The sequence below is a fragment of the Acinonyx jubatus genome, chromosome C2 (assembly GCF_027475565.1).
Source record: "Acinonyx jubatus isolate Ajub_Pintada_27869175 chromosome C2, VMU_Ajub_asm_v1.0, whole genome shotgun sequence".
Classification (NCBI taxonomy): domain Eukaryota; kingdom Metazoa; phylum Chordata; class Mammalia; order Carnivora; family Felidae; genus Acinonyx; species Acinonyx jubatus.
The window spans coordinates 68,766,035-68,782,128 of NC_069384.1; the positions used below are offsets into that span (position 1 = coordinate 68,766,035).

General features: G+C 41.8%; 1 protein-coding gene across 22 annotated transcripts in view; it reads left to right on the plus strand.

Moving 5' to 3' along the window:
* KALRN (kalirin RhoGEF kinase) overlaps window positions 1-16,094 on the plus strand; it is a 661,810-nt gene that overhangs the window by 338,823 nt on the left and 306,893 nt on the right. For 18 of the 22 annotated variants that reach the window (XM_027061042.2, XM_027061044.2, XM_027061027.2 and 15 more), the window contains exons 11-12: window positions 3,714-3,905; window positions 13,324-13,532. In XM_027061042.2, the coding sequence (XP_026916843.1) occupies window positions 3,714-3,905; window positions 13,324-13,532 (401 nt within the window). The remainder of the gene's footprint in view (window positions 1-3,713; window positions 3,906-13,323; window positions 13,533-16,094) is intronic. The other 4 variants (XM_027061047.2, XM_027061048.2, XM_027061036.2 and 1 more) reach the window with 1 other exon arrangement.

Below are 16,094 nucleotides of genomic sequence, written 5' to 3' on the forward strand. Positions count from 1 at the left end.
AGCCACTGAACAGTTTTAAGAAGAGAGGTGTGACTGGATCTGAATTTTAGAACCTCTTTCTGGTAGCGACAGGGAGGAAGCCTGAGCAGCAGGTAAAGCAAAGAGCGCAGCTTTTAGCATTGACCCCATTGCCCTCCCACATGTCTTTATTATCCCTTTCTCTTTATAAATGTGTTCTGTAGCTCTTCTCAGCCTATCCAGTATGATTTCCTACCATTGTCTAATTTGTTCAGGTTGACTCAACTTATCAAACATACAATGCTCATTCCCATCTTTGTGCCTTGTTTATTCAGCAAACATTTAATAAGTGCCTATAGTATACCAGCCACAGCTCCTGGCATGAAGAACCAAAGATGAATGAAACATGGAACCTACATTTAAGGAGCTCACAGACCAGTAGGAAGATACCCATGGAGCCTGTTACATGTGAGCCTGAAAATGGCTATGGAATGGGATAAACATAGAGTACCATGGGCATAAAGAAAAGTGGGTCCTGTCAATGAGAAGTCCTCTTCCTTCTCTTCTGAGTCCTGCCCATCCTTAGGCTTCTGCTTTCACTCTGTATAGAGGCGGGGTAATGTCTCTATACACTATACACCCATCACATCTGTCTTCTGCTTAAAACTGTTCAGTGGCTTCCTACTGCCTTTGGGGTAAAACATCTCAGTGTGGCAAGCCAAGGCCCTTCTTCATCTGACATAATAGTGTAATGGTTTGAGCTTGGGCTCTGAAACCAGAAAAGATTTTAATCTTGGTTCTATCATATGAAACATGTGACCTTGGCCAGAAATTATTTGTGCCTCAGTTTCTTCATGTGTAAAATGGAGCTGATGGCTGTACTGACTTCATAGCATTATTATGAAGATGAAGTGAGTTAATATGCATATAAATCTTTAGATTGTCTTTGGCATGTGAAAATTATTCAGTAATTATTGGCTATTTTTATTTTCAGTTTTTTCCATTTTTTCAGCATCTATATCATGATGTCAAAGAACTTTAACCTTTAATTATTATTGTGTTACTTGCTCAGTTTTCTGTGTTGCCATATTATGTCACGGATGACTACACAATAATCTATTGAGGCAGCATACATTGCATATGTATCTGTACTCCTGAAAGACTCACAGCATTAGATATGTATTAGGATAATGAGCCATCCCAACTTGCTTAGAACTGATAGGACTTTTAGTGTTAAAATCAGGAAAGTACCAGACAAACTGGGACAAGTTGTCTACTTTATATATACAGTAGGCACTTCAGTTTTGCTTTTTATATATCTCTTATTGGTCCCAAACTTAACTTTCAAGTAAGCTTGCTTTCACTTTGCCACAAATATTTATTTATTGCCTAGAAAATATAAAGTCACAACCTCTGGGTTTCTTTGGGGTTTCCTGAAATTCCCTAGGGTTTAAAGTAGAAAATCTGAGACATTCCTGAAAAACACTCTCTCCCATCAGCTCTGGGTGTATTTACTAGAAATTGTGGACAGCCCTGTAGGAGCCTTCTTCAACCTGGCCCACAGCCTAGGAAGTCTCTCCTGCCCATCATTTCCCATCTCTCTTGGTGTTTCCATCATGATTTTGAGTACCTCCTTCACTTGCTTTCCAGAATCAACATACCCTTAGTTTACTCAGTGGCAAAGCCTCTTTCTTCACACAAGGATCATGTTTTTTCCATGAATTCCCCAAGTGGGGCCAAAGGATTTTTCCTCTTTTTTGTGTACCACTACCACCTTACTTCAACCTGCACTGGGACAGCATTTGCCCTAGGCCATTGTTTTTCAGATAGCATTCCTTAAGGATCCACTGTGGCCTCTTTAAGTATTTCTTTTTTTTTTTTATTATTTATTTATTTATTTATTTATTTATTTATTTAATTTTTATTTTTTTCAATATATGAAATTTATTGTCAAATTGTTTTCCATACAACACCCAGTGCTCATCCCAAAAGGTGCCCTCCTCAATACCCATCACCCACCCTCCCCTCCCTCCCACCCCCCATCAACCCTCAGTTTATTCTCAGTTTTTAAGAGTCTCTTATGCTTTGGCTCTCTCCCACTCTAACCTCTTTTTTTTTTCTTAAAACCATGACAAGTGTTTGCGGAAGCCCGGCCAATCTTCTCCAGTACAATCAAGGGTCTGTGTCAACAGTCTCTGCAAGTTTGTACCTCAGTGTGTTAGTTTCCTGGGTCTTAAATAACAGAAATTTATTCTCTCTCAGTTCTGGATCCTAGAAGTCCAGGGTCAAAGGTGTCAACAGTACTGGTTCTTTCTGAGGATATGTGGAAGAATGTGTTCCATGCCTCTCCTAACTCTGGTGGTTTACTGGCAATGTTTATCATTCCTTGGCAGGTAGATACATCTCCCAATCTCTGCTTCATCTTCACATGGCATTCTTTTTGTAAGGACAGCAGTCATGTTGGATTAAGAACCCACTCTACTCCAGTGTGACTTGATCTTAACTAATTACATCTGCAATGACCCTTTCCAAATAAGGTCACATTCTGAGGTTCTGGGGCTTAGGGCTTCAACATGTCAATTTCCAGGGTTGGGGAGGAAGTACAATTCAGTCTTTAATGCCCAGATCTTCAGGTAAGTTAAAAAAATAAAATAAGAACAAAATTCTGTGGACACTAAAGGCCACTTCTCCACCGTCATTGCTCATAAATCCATTTCCATTCTCCACTCACTTTGCATTTGATACTATTTCTGCTACAAGATTTGCATGGTTACCAGCATCCACTTATTTAGCACTCTATAGGGCATTGTATGACTGCAGGGATATTAAGAAATATAATATACACTTGACTCACCAGTTCTAAATCAGGGTATATCAGATCTTTTTTAAGGGAAGCCTGCTGAGGAAAAGTTGAATCCATGGCATAACTATTATAAAGGCAGTGACTCCCATCCTGATGAATAATAATTACAAGCTGGTTGCCTTTTTAAATGCTCTAGAGAATAGCATGGTGTGTACAGACATGGATTGAGAGAGTGTGTGCATGTGTGCGTGCGTGCGTGTGCGTGTGCATGGAGCAGTTTATGATGAAATCACCAGGCTCCTCCCCAGTCTTCCTGCAAACATTAAGCCTTCATTGGGTGCACAGGGAATAGCCTGCATCTCCTCACTCTGACTGTGGCCGCTTGCTTCCTTCTGTCAGATCCCTGGAATTGCTTGACCTCTTCCCCTATAAAGAGATAGCTCTGTTCCAAAAGATAAACACCAGTAGTTACGGGGAACTTGGGGGAGAAAGTCGAACAAGCCTTCCAGTTATTGTTTCCCTGGTGTTCTCACGTAGAAACACAGACGATCTTTGTGGATGAGGTATTTCTGACTCTGGCAGTTACAGCCTGAGATGTGAAGGCAATGATGGATCTTCACAAGGGTGGGGAATCAGAGCACATGGGAGAGGGGGTTCTTGCCTTGTCTCCTCACTTCTTTCCAGGGACACCCCACCTCTGAGAAATCCCGGGAATGGAGGAGGCACCTAGCTAGTGCCCATTTATGCTGAGCTGCCAGGAAGGCTGCTAGCTTGCTGAGAGGCGGCAGGCAAGCCTGGCACTCAGCTCCTCTGCTGCCAGATCAGGGAGCTGTGTGCTTAGCGCCTACACCCTAGGCTCCAGCTCTGGGCAGCCCCGGGTGGGCTGGGGGAAAGCGCGAAGCTCTCAGTCAGTGGCTGCAAGTTGACTCTCCCTCACTGTTGCTGCTGGCAGAATACCTACACCAACGCGGACAAGCTCCTAGAGGCTGCAGAGCAGCTGGCTCAGACGGGGGAATGTGACCCCGAGGAGATCTACAAGGCAGCTCGACACCTGGAGGTGCGCATCCAGGACTTTGTGCGCAGGGTGGAACAGCGGAAGCTTCTCCTGGACATGTCTGTCTCCTTCCACACGCACACCAAAGAGGTAAGGCGAGTCGATGGAAAGGGGGCGTTGGCTGGGTTGATTTGTTCTGGCAAGGGTCAGGGCAGTTTCCCAGGAAAAAACGACCTCCAAGGTATGCCCAGGGGCCTGGGTGGTCTTGTGGTTACTAACCTCCTGACAGTGATGATACTAACAATTTGCTCCTGATTACCTGTATTTAGGTCTCAACCAAAATGAAACATTTCGTTCTCATCTCTAGTGAGGAGGGAGCCACCCAGGCAGGTAGTTTAGGGAGTCTGCTAGAGCATTCAGTCTGCAGCTAGAGAAACTGGGGGATCCCTAGTATAGAAATAGTCACTGCAAGAGGAAACGTAAAATAGCAGAGACTCCCTTCCCCCCCCCATACCCAGTTTCTTATGGTTGCTGTTTCCTATCAGAAATCAGTCCCGCAAAACTTTGATCATCTTTGCTACCAGCAAGAAACATACAGAGTTTGCAAATGTGTTCTATGCTTTTCTTTTATTTTTTTAAAACAGAGAATTAAATCTTCTTAATGAGGTCTGCTCCAGGGTGGTGATGTTAATGTGAGTTGCTTCTCAACTTGTCTGATTGTGGAGTGGTGGCCAGTGAAGGAAGGGAGACTGAGGTACCCTCCATGCAGGAGGAAGCCAGCTGGGCTAAAATCTGGTCCTGAATCATTCACAAAGCAGAGACGGGAAAGGGGAGAACGGATTATGTTCCACCGTTGGCAGGGCAGAGAGGCTCCCAGAAAGGAGTTGGGTTGCAAACCTGCAATTGCTTTTCATTTCTGATTAACATGGGGGCATTTGAAATTGAGTAAGTGGCCAGTAAGGAGGCACATTTAGCATCTTCTATAATAACACCCTTGGCAGATGAACTCATTAGGTGTATGCATGCTTCTGTTCCCCCAGGAATTCATTTTAATGGAGTATTAATTAAAGTGTGATTGCTTCTCAGGAAAAAAAAAATTAACCCTACTTAATTAAGTTGATTTGTGATATTTGAAATGCATTAAGAAGCCTGGTTGTTACTACTTCACAGGCTTTTCTGACACTTGGTGGGAATGAATGCAAATTGTTGCAGTGCCTATCAGAGAAAAACATGAAAAGATACTGTTTTCTAAACTGAGATTCCCCAGGCAGATGAAGGGGCTGTGAGCTCCCGGAAGATGGCTCTGCTTCCTCTCTGTGGGATCCACAGCCCCTCTCTGATGAGTGTCTGTAAAGCAAGGGGATTAGCTTTAATCCAGGTTTCCTGCCTGGTTGTCTGCTCGCTTGTGGCTCACCCGATTCTTAATAATGGTTTCAGAAACCAAAGTCATGTGTATTCTCCTCTAATTATGAGCCTGTGGGTGATGGAATGGAGCATGAATGAACAGGAGTCATATTCCTCGTGAGTGCTGTGGGGGTGCTAGCTGCCTAGGGAGGTGGAGGATGAGGTCAGTTTAGCTATATCTCCCACCTTCTGTACATGGAGCTAGAAGGCTGGGATCCTAGTCCAGATTCTGCTGCTGTAGAACCAGGTGAGCTTGTGCAGATCACCGTGCCTCTGGCCCTGGGCTGCCTCATCTATAAAATCATGCTGTTGGATTCAGTGGCCCTGAGATCCCTGATGGTTCTAAAGTGAATTCAAAATTCCTTTCTTTTTCTTCTTCTCCTCTTCTTTATTTGATGTTGATAACAATAATAATAAATAATAGTAATTCAGTCTGAAGTAATACACCGAAGTGACAGACCTGGCCTAAGATATGGCTCATTGTGAGCACTTGATGTGTAGTAGGTAGCATTTTTTTAATTGGGTACCTACTACGTGCCAGACACATGGAATCCTCATGATGATCTTATGATCTAGATTTTATTAAACATACTTTCAAGCGGGAAAACTCAGGCTCACTAAAGAGTCTGTCTAAGTTACGGAGCTTCTAAGTCATACAGCGGAGATTTTACCTGGCTTCCTGAAGACTGTTCACACTTGCCCCTGCTGCTCCACACACTTCTGTTTTCCTCCTGCATCTCCTTTCCTCGTCTGCTCTTCTTCCTTCTCCTTACTCTTCTTTTTTCTCTTTACATTTCCAATCTCTAAAGCAGGCCTTGAGGGGGAGGGTGGATCTTAGCGGAGAAATGCAAAGTGTTGCCAGGTTGTGGGTGTGGGAGACAGATGCTGATAAGTACTGTCAGAGATCCTTCCTGCCTAGTTAGGGCTAATTTCTTCTTTCCTTTTCTCCTTCCTTTTCTCTCTTCATTTCTGCCTGCATACAATCATTTTCTGAGTTTTTGCATTAATGCCAGTGTGTAATAGAATGGCATTGTGGGATATAAATTTGAAGGAATTGGAGCCTCCTGTACAGGAGATTTCTGAGCAGGAACTGAGCATCCATCTTCCTAAGAGATTTAACCTAGACTTCCTGTGACTCCCCAGGCTGAAGTTCATAATTTTACTTTTGCCTGCTTCCTACATCAAAAGATTTGTTCTACTTACACTCAGAGAGAAAACAGGAGGAAAATATGAAAAAGATATGCTCCAGGCCCATTTCTTCTGCAGATTTGAAGACTCTGTTTAATCCTACTGGTTCTGCTTTATGAATTCTTGGTGGCCATACGAGTCTGGAAGGTTAAAATCTTCTAACCATTTTATTGCAGTGTTATTCATAATTTGAATAATTAGAAACTATTTGAATATTCCATGTTGAGTGATCCATTAAACATATCAGAGTGCATCTAGCTAGTGAAATATTATACAGTCATTATAAATCACATTGTAAAAGTTCATTAATAGCATGAGAAAGGGCTTGTAGTATAATACATAAAAAACTGTATATCCAGCATGACCACAATTTTGATATGCACATAGAATAAAGACTAGAAAGAAATATACAAAGAAGTTAAATGTTATGGGTGATTTAATTTTCTTTTGCATTTTTTTTGGTTTTATAACTTTTCTTCAATGATATTTTCGGCTGAAAATCAATAACAATCCCAATAATGTTATTTTACAAAAACAAAATTTGTCATCCCTACTTGGAGAGAAAAGTTACACTATAAAGAGAGGTGACAAACATGTGCCTGGGACCTTCCTATGCTTGCAAAGCCTCAGGTATTAGTATATATTGTGCTCAACTTTCAAATAGCTTCTTTTTGCCTGGGGACAGGAGGGCAGCTGGCATTTTGCTGTTCTGGAGAGTGAGGAAGCATGTAAGGAGAATTTACCCAGGTCCTCATTTTCTTTGTCCAGGGAGAAGGCATTTGTAGCAGGTGTCATCTGCTCTGCAGAGATTGTCCAGACAGAATTCTCCTTCCTTGCTGTGTTTCCATGGAAATACTGCAGTTTCTGGGCTTTCAAAATATCCCTTTTTAGGTATTTTTGTAGTAATAATATGAGAGTCAAATTAACTGAAGAATGTGGCCAAGATAATCAACCTCAATTCTTTATTACACAGCTTAACTAAATGCCCATTTCTCTTTGTTTCCAACCTTGTGAAATCATTCTTCCATGCTATTTCCTGCTCAAACAGGCACACACACACACACACACACACACACACACACACACACACACTTCTCAAGACCCTCACGTGTACACTTGTTCCTCTACCCACCACCCATCATAGAACCAAAACTAAATCAGTCTTCAAAAGGGATGATACTCTCAAGATCAAGACCGCTTCATCCTCTATTTCAATTGCCAAACTGTCATGGTGCTTATCGAAGAAATAAAAGCTGATAGTTGATGCCAAAGAAAAATGATCTCTTCAAAATGAGGGAGGGGCAGTTTACCCTGTGGAACTAGTGTCCATTAGACATCTTGGGGCAGTCGATTGTATCATCACAGTGGTGGCCAGGGCTGTGCAGATGGACTAGCCAATCAGCAGGTGAAAGTGATAGAGTAAAATACCTCTTTCCTTAACCACTTATCCATAAGCCTCATTGTTTCTACAAACCTCCTAGTATCTCCCTTCCTTGTCCCTTCCTGACTGCCTTTTTCCATTGCCTCTTTCTCAGGCTGTCCCACTTTGCAGGCAGGATAGGCTCCATGGGCTGGCCCCTCCTAAATTCACTGGTTCACTATTAGGACTAACTTTATGTAGGCTTCTAACTAACTTTAAGTCTTCCTTAACTTTACCCCTGCGAAGGTTCTCAAACTTCTCAAGTTAGGCCCATTCTTTGGGTATAGGTATTTGGGGCCGCAACCACATGTGTTCTCTGAGAGAAAGAACACATAAAGCCTCTACGTATGTATATCAACATGGACCAAGTATTCATTGCCAACCAAAGAGCAGACCCCTAAAGGGGTGGGTCACAGTACAGGTATGTTTGATCAAGAAGAACGTCTGGAAATGGCTGAAATGTGAGAGTCATTCTGGAGCACTGGATTAATGGAGAAAGCGCAGTGCTAATGTGTGAGACTCTCAATAAGCAGAAGATAAAGAGGATTACCCTAGGGGAGAGAAAGCAAAATGGAGAACAATAGGGAAAAAAAATTCATGGTTGCTGTTACTGATTACCTCACACACTCCATGATTTTACCCAGTTCTGGCAGTCGTTGCTTCTTGTAGCTTGAAGTGAGAGAGAGAGACCATTCTGACTAGGTCTCACTGGTGCTGCCTGATAATTAGTAAATTAGTAACAGAAGCAACTCTCTGATGTGAATTCTTTTCAAAGCAACCTAGGCATGCTCTTTAGGGATAAGTCAGATGGACACATACACAGAAGGAAACCCACAGGATAGGAAAATTGCAGCCTAGGAAAGGAATATTGATCCTTACTCATAGTTTAGTGACACTAATCTTCAGTTCTGTCCACTTTATGCCTCGGAGGTGCTTATTCAGAATTATGAGTCTGCAATTTAAATTTGCTGCCACCAGGAGGTGACTGTGTACATGTGGCCTCATGGGATTGCAAGTGACTCACTACTCAAGCTTTCTAGGTTGTAAATAGTGTCTTAACTTGGTATCACAATTATCCTCAAACTAGTGTTAAACTTTTTGGACTTTGGATGTCTCAGTGTCTAAGTTGTGACTGCAGAGTTGCAGTTTAGAGAGGCATTTCTTTCTTTCTTTTTTTTTTTAAACACACACACACACACACATCTGTGTTTATCTGTCTATATCTATATATCTATAATATAAAATACCCATACGTATAGTTAAAATTCTGATTCAACACAAAAAAGTTTATTCCAACCTTCTCCCTTTCCCCTGGCAATAAGAAACCTTAATCCCATTGTATACAATATGGTTACTTCCTCGATCTTTCAATACACATTAAGCATTTCTTTACTACCCTCTCCTTGACATCAGCCTTAAGAGACACCATAGCATGTTAGAGCTGGAAGGGATTTTAGAGACAAGCTGGAGAGACCACACATATACATGTGTACACGTGCACACACCATGTTAAATATGAAGTAGTTGAAGTAAAGTAGTTTTCCCATGCTCACGGAATAGCCCGATAACGGCAGAATCAAGAATTATCGCTAGTAAATATCAATTCCATTCAAGAGTTCCTTTCCTTCTGTTTGTTCTTTTAACAGAAGGAAAAACAGAGAAAGATGTCACTAACCCTTTGTATTTGGTGTTGAAGTCCCCTTCACTATCTCCAAGTCAAATTGTCTTTCATCACTAGCAATTTTATTTGACATTTTAAACTCTTGAATGTAGACCGCTTCCTTTTCTTATCAAGCTGCTAACCACTGGGCTGAGCTGCACTGAGTATTGTATCTTACTATTCATCTCTTAGCTGATTTTCCTTAGTAGGAAGTAGGTTTTCACTCTGCCTTAGACAAGAGTTTGTTTATAATACAATAGAATATGGGAACAGAAGTGTGAGAAATCAGTTTCAGTTCACTGGTCAAAGAATATTTTGGGGGAGGACATGTTATTTTAATATTGACTTCAGAGGCCAGAGTGTATCCTCATATGTCCCTAGTGTTTTCCTGGTCCCCTTGTTTGTAACACTGACACCTCATTTTTATCTGGAAAGTTCTGTCTTTGTCCCTGCTCTTTAACTGCATGACCATCAGGAGGAGGGAGTGCCATGAATCATGCTTTCTTCTGTACATCTACACCAGAAGTGTTCAAGTTTTATTAAGGATAAATAAAGGGGGAGAAGGCTATGAAGCCATTAAAATAGCTTAGGGATGGTACTGAGAACAAAATTATCTTAATTCAAATAAAATTCTCAAGATTCATATACGCCTCTTTTCTGTCTTATTCCTGTAACAATGAGTGCCAACCTTACCCTGATCAGTCTTCTATCTCAATGCCTGTCCTCCCTTGAGACACTGAGTTTCTTTTCCTTCTCTTACATGACAGGCTTGGTGTCCAGGTTTTATCTCTCTCTCTTCACATCTTTTCTTCCTCTCCTCTCTCCTCTCCTCTCCTCTCCTCTCCTCTCCTCTCCTCTCCTCTCCTCTCCTCTCCTCTCCTCTCCTCTCCCTTCCTCTCCCCACCTTCTTTCTTACCTTCAGAAATATCTAGGTTTTCCAGTCTCTAGGCTTTCCTTAGGCATCCCAGGACAAAGCAGCAAAAACAGCAAAAAGAGGCCCAGCTCAGCCTAGCATTCTGAAGGACCAAATCCAGTGTTGATCTTTTACCAGTTAAAAATGGAAGAAGTATTTCACACTTTCCCTCTGCCTTCTAGTTGGACCTAGGGGTGGCTTGCATCAAAAATATCTTTTATTTTTGAGGTGCCTGGGTGGCTTAGTCAGTTAAGTGCCTGACTCTTGATTTTGGTTTAGGTCATGATCTCATGGTCATGTGATCAAGCCTTGTGTGAGCCTCTGTGCTGAGCAAGGAGCCTGCTTGGGATTTTCTCTCTCCCTCTCTTTTTGCCCCTCCCTTGCTTGCACTCTCTATCTCACACACACACAAAATAAACAAGCATTTAAAAAAAATTTTTTAATACATTTTTTATTTTTTATTTTTTTTTAGAGAGAGAGAACAGGGAGGGGCAGAGGGAGAGAGAGAGAGAGGGAGAATCTTAAGCAGGTTCCATGCCTAGCACAGAACCTGATTCGGGGCTTGATCTCACGACCATGAGATCATGACCTGAGCTGAAATCAAGAGTCGGATGCTTAACTGACTGAGCCACCTAAGTGCCCCCAAAAATATCTTTTAAATATAGTATCTAGCATTTGCTATATACCAAGTACTGTTTCTAAATGATATATATAGATACAGATATCTATATAGATAGCTATAGATATATCTCACTTATTTGTGTATATATACACACAGACATGCATGCACACACATATATATCAAATTAGTAATATTTATGACTCTGTGGGGATAAACACTACTATTATCCCCATTTTACTGATAAGGAATACTGAGGAACTGAGGTGCAGACAGGGTAGGTTATTTGCCCAAGCTTATATAGCTGATACATGGTAGAACTGTGGTTTGAAACTCTCTTTTTTTTTTTTTTTTTTTTAATGTGAGGCCTGAACTCATGACTCTAAGATCAAGACTGAGCTGAGATCAAGAGTCGGATGCTTAACAAACTGAGTCACCCAGGAACCATGGGGGTTTGAAATTCTTAACCATGCTACATGCTATATTGCCTCTGTATCCAGTAGTTTTTCAGAGAACCCATTATCTTTTACCCAGGGACTTCAGCACCTTTAGAAACTGCTTTTGGTCTCCAGGCAAAATGGCAGCCATAAAGTATGAACTAACAAGAAGCAACAGTGACGAATATCCTGAACTTCCTGATTTCATACTGATTTGTAATAAATACATTCATACTTATAGAAATATGAATCCAGCTTATATGGTCTGGAAAACTTGTTTTATGTTTTTATAATAGAAAAGGTTATTTTTAAAGGAAATAAACTGAATTACAACCAGATTATTAACTGCTAAATGACAGGAACACTGAATAATAATAATTTGTATTCCTTGCAGCTATCATCACAACACTATGAGCTTATTAATAATGCTATATGTTTACTTAAAGCATTAATAATAATTAAATAATTTAATATCCATAGTCTTTGATGAGCAGGGCAGATCTTACTCCCATTTTGTAGATTAGAAAACTAAGGCTCAGAGAGTTTCTCACCTGTCAAAGAAGGACATTCTTTATACCCTCTTACATGCTACCTCTAGGGCTTAGTGTTCTTGTTAACTCACCCTCTTCTGTCACATCCAGAGCCTCTCCTATCTGAAGAACAAAGAATAACTTGTCTGAAACTTGAAGATTATTTTTGTCTCTCTTTATTGATTCTTTTCTTATTTCTAGTTACAAAGGCCATACCATGATTTACCATCCTGAGAACTAACTAGATGAGATGATATTCTTGAGATGGATGTTTATCCGTGTTCTTAACATGGAAGACATACATAAATGTTAGAACCAGAAGGCAATTAGCCATTTTATTTAATGCTTTCCTTTTCACACACGAGGTCATAGATAGGCAAGGGTGAAGTGATTTACTCAAAGGTACCACGAGTTATAGGAAGAACAGAGGCCAAAATCCACATCTTCTGATTCTATCAATTTTCTCTCTATACTGTTTCCCTCCCCCCACCCCCCGCCCCTGGTAGAGCCCTGAGCTGATCTTTCTGGATAGCCACGTGAAGATTCCTTATTTTTAAGCAAGCATCAGACTTGTCTTTCCCTCCATCATTTTATGAGCATGCGCCAGAGGAGTAATTAGCAGTAGAGCACTGTGGCAGGCCACTGGAGACCTAGTTTCTGTATGAGGAAGAGCTATCATTACATGAGTTTTCAGAATTCAGTTCAACTCTTCATCATTTCTAATCCTTATTCTGCTCAAAACATTACACTTAGCTCTTTTAAAGTTGTCTGACCAGTCATATCACCCTGACTACATTTCAGTGCTTTGAATATCATGGGGGAAATGTCTCATACTTATATTGAAATTAAGATAAGCTACATTTTTAGCATTCAACCTTCTAACCAACCTAGTAGCCCTGAAAAGAAACAAATAATTTAGCATAGCATGTATTTTTAAAATTAATCTTCATTTGGTTCTTATGGAGCATCCCATTCTTTTTTGCATATTTCCAAAATCATGATACATTTCTAGGAATCAGCATCTAGCTGCCTGAGGTGTGCAGAATCCTCCTTTCTGAAAGATGAAATAATATATGTCTGTCACCAGCCCTCTGTTCTTCCTACTTTCTCAAAGATGAGCAATCAACCTTGCTCTAAGATTATAAGTTTCCCTGAACCACAGGGAGGTTAAGCCAGAGGTGGTGATCATCCTTAGGGAATGGAACCATTAATGGAGTAAACTTAGCAGAGATGAGTAATGAATATAAATACAGGTGTGCTGATGAGAATGATAGTCTGACATTGCACTGACTGGTTGAGGGGAGGTTGGGTGACCCCTGTCCCAACTATCTTGTCCTTGCTCCACCCCTGGCCTCTCCTGTCTGCCCTGAGTGGGGTCTCTGCTCTCTCCCCCACAGTTGTGGACATGGATGGAAGACCTTCAGAAGGAGATGCTGGAGGACGTCTGTGCAGACTCAGTGGATGCGGTCCAGGAACTGATCAAGCAGTTCCAGCAGCAGCAGACTGCCACTCTGGACGCCACGCTCAATGTCATCAAGGAAGGCGAAGACCTTATCCAGCAGCTCAGGTCAGCGCCTCCCTCCCTGGGGGAGCCCAGCGAGGCCAGGTCAGCATGGGCAGTGCTTTCCAGTGGGAAATGCCCTCGACTAGATGTGAGATAAGTCATGTCCCAGTCTTGGCTGAGCCACCACCAGCTTTGTGGTCTTGTGTGAGCTTCAGTTTCTCCATCTGTCAGATATGAAAATGCCTGTGCCATACCCAACTGGAGTTTAGAATGAGAATAAATGGAAAAGCTCTGATGTTTCAAGGAATTATTTATCATTCATGCTACTATTTAGCAATCAATAAGTAACATAAGTACAAAAGTTAACAACATTCAACAGAAAATAATAACATCTTCATTAAGAATTATGGCATATTCGGGGCACCTGGGTGGCTCACTCAGTTAAACATCTGACTCTTGGTTTTGGCTCAGGTCATGATCTCGCAGTTTGTGAGTTCGAGCCCCACTTCAGGCTCTGCACAGGTATCATGGAGTCTGCTTGGGATTCTCTCTCCCTCCCTCTCTCTCTCTGCCCCTCCTCTGCTCATGCTGTCTCTCTCAAAATAAATAAATAAAACTTAAAAAACAAGAAAGAGTTATGGCATGTTTGGTCAGGTGGAGAAATAGCCATTATGGAGTATAGTGTTATTTGGTATCTGATCTCAGGCTGAACTCTGAACTCTAGTGCCCCAGCTGGCAAAAATGGTTGGCTTTGGGGATCCAACGCTGTCCTCCATGAGGATATAGAGAGTTTGTATTGTCATCCCACTCTGTTCTCCATTACCCACGTATGACCCTTCCACCATTCCTTGCTGCCCAGAAAATACAACTCCTTCTGTATCAACTTAAACAAACATAACTAAGAAAGAAAATCCTGTCTAAAACCTTCTATTCATTTAGAATCATCCACACCATTGCCTCCTTTCTGTTGGCATCAATATCCAGGTTCCTATCCCTGTCAAGGGCGCTGGCTCCTCAAATAAAGTGTCGTGAGGCCTTGAGCAAGCCCTCAGCACCACCCCTGTGCCCAGGTGCTGTATAAATAGGACTTGACGGTGCTAATGATGTCTGCCTGCAGGGACTTGTTCTATCCAAAAATCACCCAGTGCTGGGACCTCTGGCAGCTCCGGACAGGAATAATCTCATCAGCAAGTCCCAGGCCAGAGCTGGGCCCTGAGGGAATTACTTCAGTTGGAGAGGGCTTCCCCCACCCTGTACCAGTTGTCCAATTAAACAATGAAAAACTTACCTGGAGATAGCCCTGGCATGTTTTCCTGTTGGAAATTAATCATGTCTATTCCAAACATGCACATGAGATGTTTTGAATCCTCCTGTTGCATACTAACAAGACAGCCTCTTTCCCTTCTTCCTCCAGCTCATCTTTACAAGTATATCATACATGAGTTTTGTCTGCCTACCTAGGAAACCCTACTGTTATTTGCTTCTGAAAAAAAATTCCAAATAACGGGCAGTCACTTAATCTCTCTGGCCCTCAGCTGTTTTGTCTGCGTAATTAAGGAGGTTCTTCTAGGAGCTCTGTCAGCTCTAGAATTTTGTGATGCTTAGTGTTTTCTCTCCAAATAACTTTTCATAAGCTTGGTCAGTTCCATTCTGTGTGAGTTGGGTCTGTGGGGATGACATTTGCTCTCAACTGCCAACCTTGCATGATGCCTAAGGGCTAAAGGCTATTCTGTAATGGTGAAGGTAGTGACATGGCTGATGGCCGTTCTACAGGTTTAAATTCCATGGATGTCAGAGAGAACCATAGGTGTGTGATCAAGAACCACTGGTGACCATGTATTCCCTCATTAGCCTGACTCTAGCCTAGGATCCCCTCCCTAATTTCAAGACCAGTCAAAGAAGAGAAGAAGTGAAATGGGCCTAGTGGAAATGGGCAGGATGCCTCAACACATCTTCCCTAGGTCTCCATGACTTTTCTGGCAATCATTACTGATGCACCTAAGGTGGTTTTTGCATCATTTCTGTGATTCCCAGTGAGTGAGATGCTGACATAGGTACTGTACAAAATGGTCAGAAATCATTCTCTTTCTTCTGGAAGCTTTGTGATGGAAAAAAGTCTGAGAGGATCAGTCAGAAAGAACAAGCATATCCTTCCAACAGCAAAGTCCTCAACAAATGCATAATTCAGCATATCAAGTGCATGCCTTATATTCTTTTCATGATTGAGGTGTCTGTGCAATGGTGGAGTTTTGTGCCCAAATAGGCCAGAGTTGCAGGTGGAATCGGGAGCTCTCAGAATGACAGAAGGAGGGGCTCCTGACAACTGGCCTTATGCCCCCTTCAGAAATATAGGATGAGCTCAGATCCTGCTGCTTCTGAGACAAACACAGGCTAAAAGGACTGGTTTTCAGAAAACCTGCTGATGGTTTGTCCTCCAACCTGTTACATTGTACAAGAAACCAGGATGCCACAAGATAATGAATGTGCCCATCTATTTCAAGCTTTAGGGCCATATTGAATCTAAACTTCTGAACTCCTGTAATTTTCCTATTATAATGATCTCTTAGGAGGCCTCACCACCCTTTACTTCTCTGAGCAGCTCAATTTGTTTACTTTTTGTTCCCCTCTATGACATGCCACCTTCCCCTCCCACTTTTGTATAGA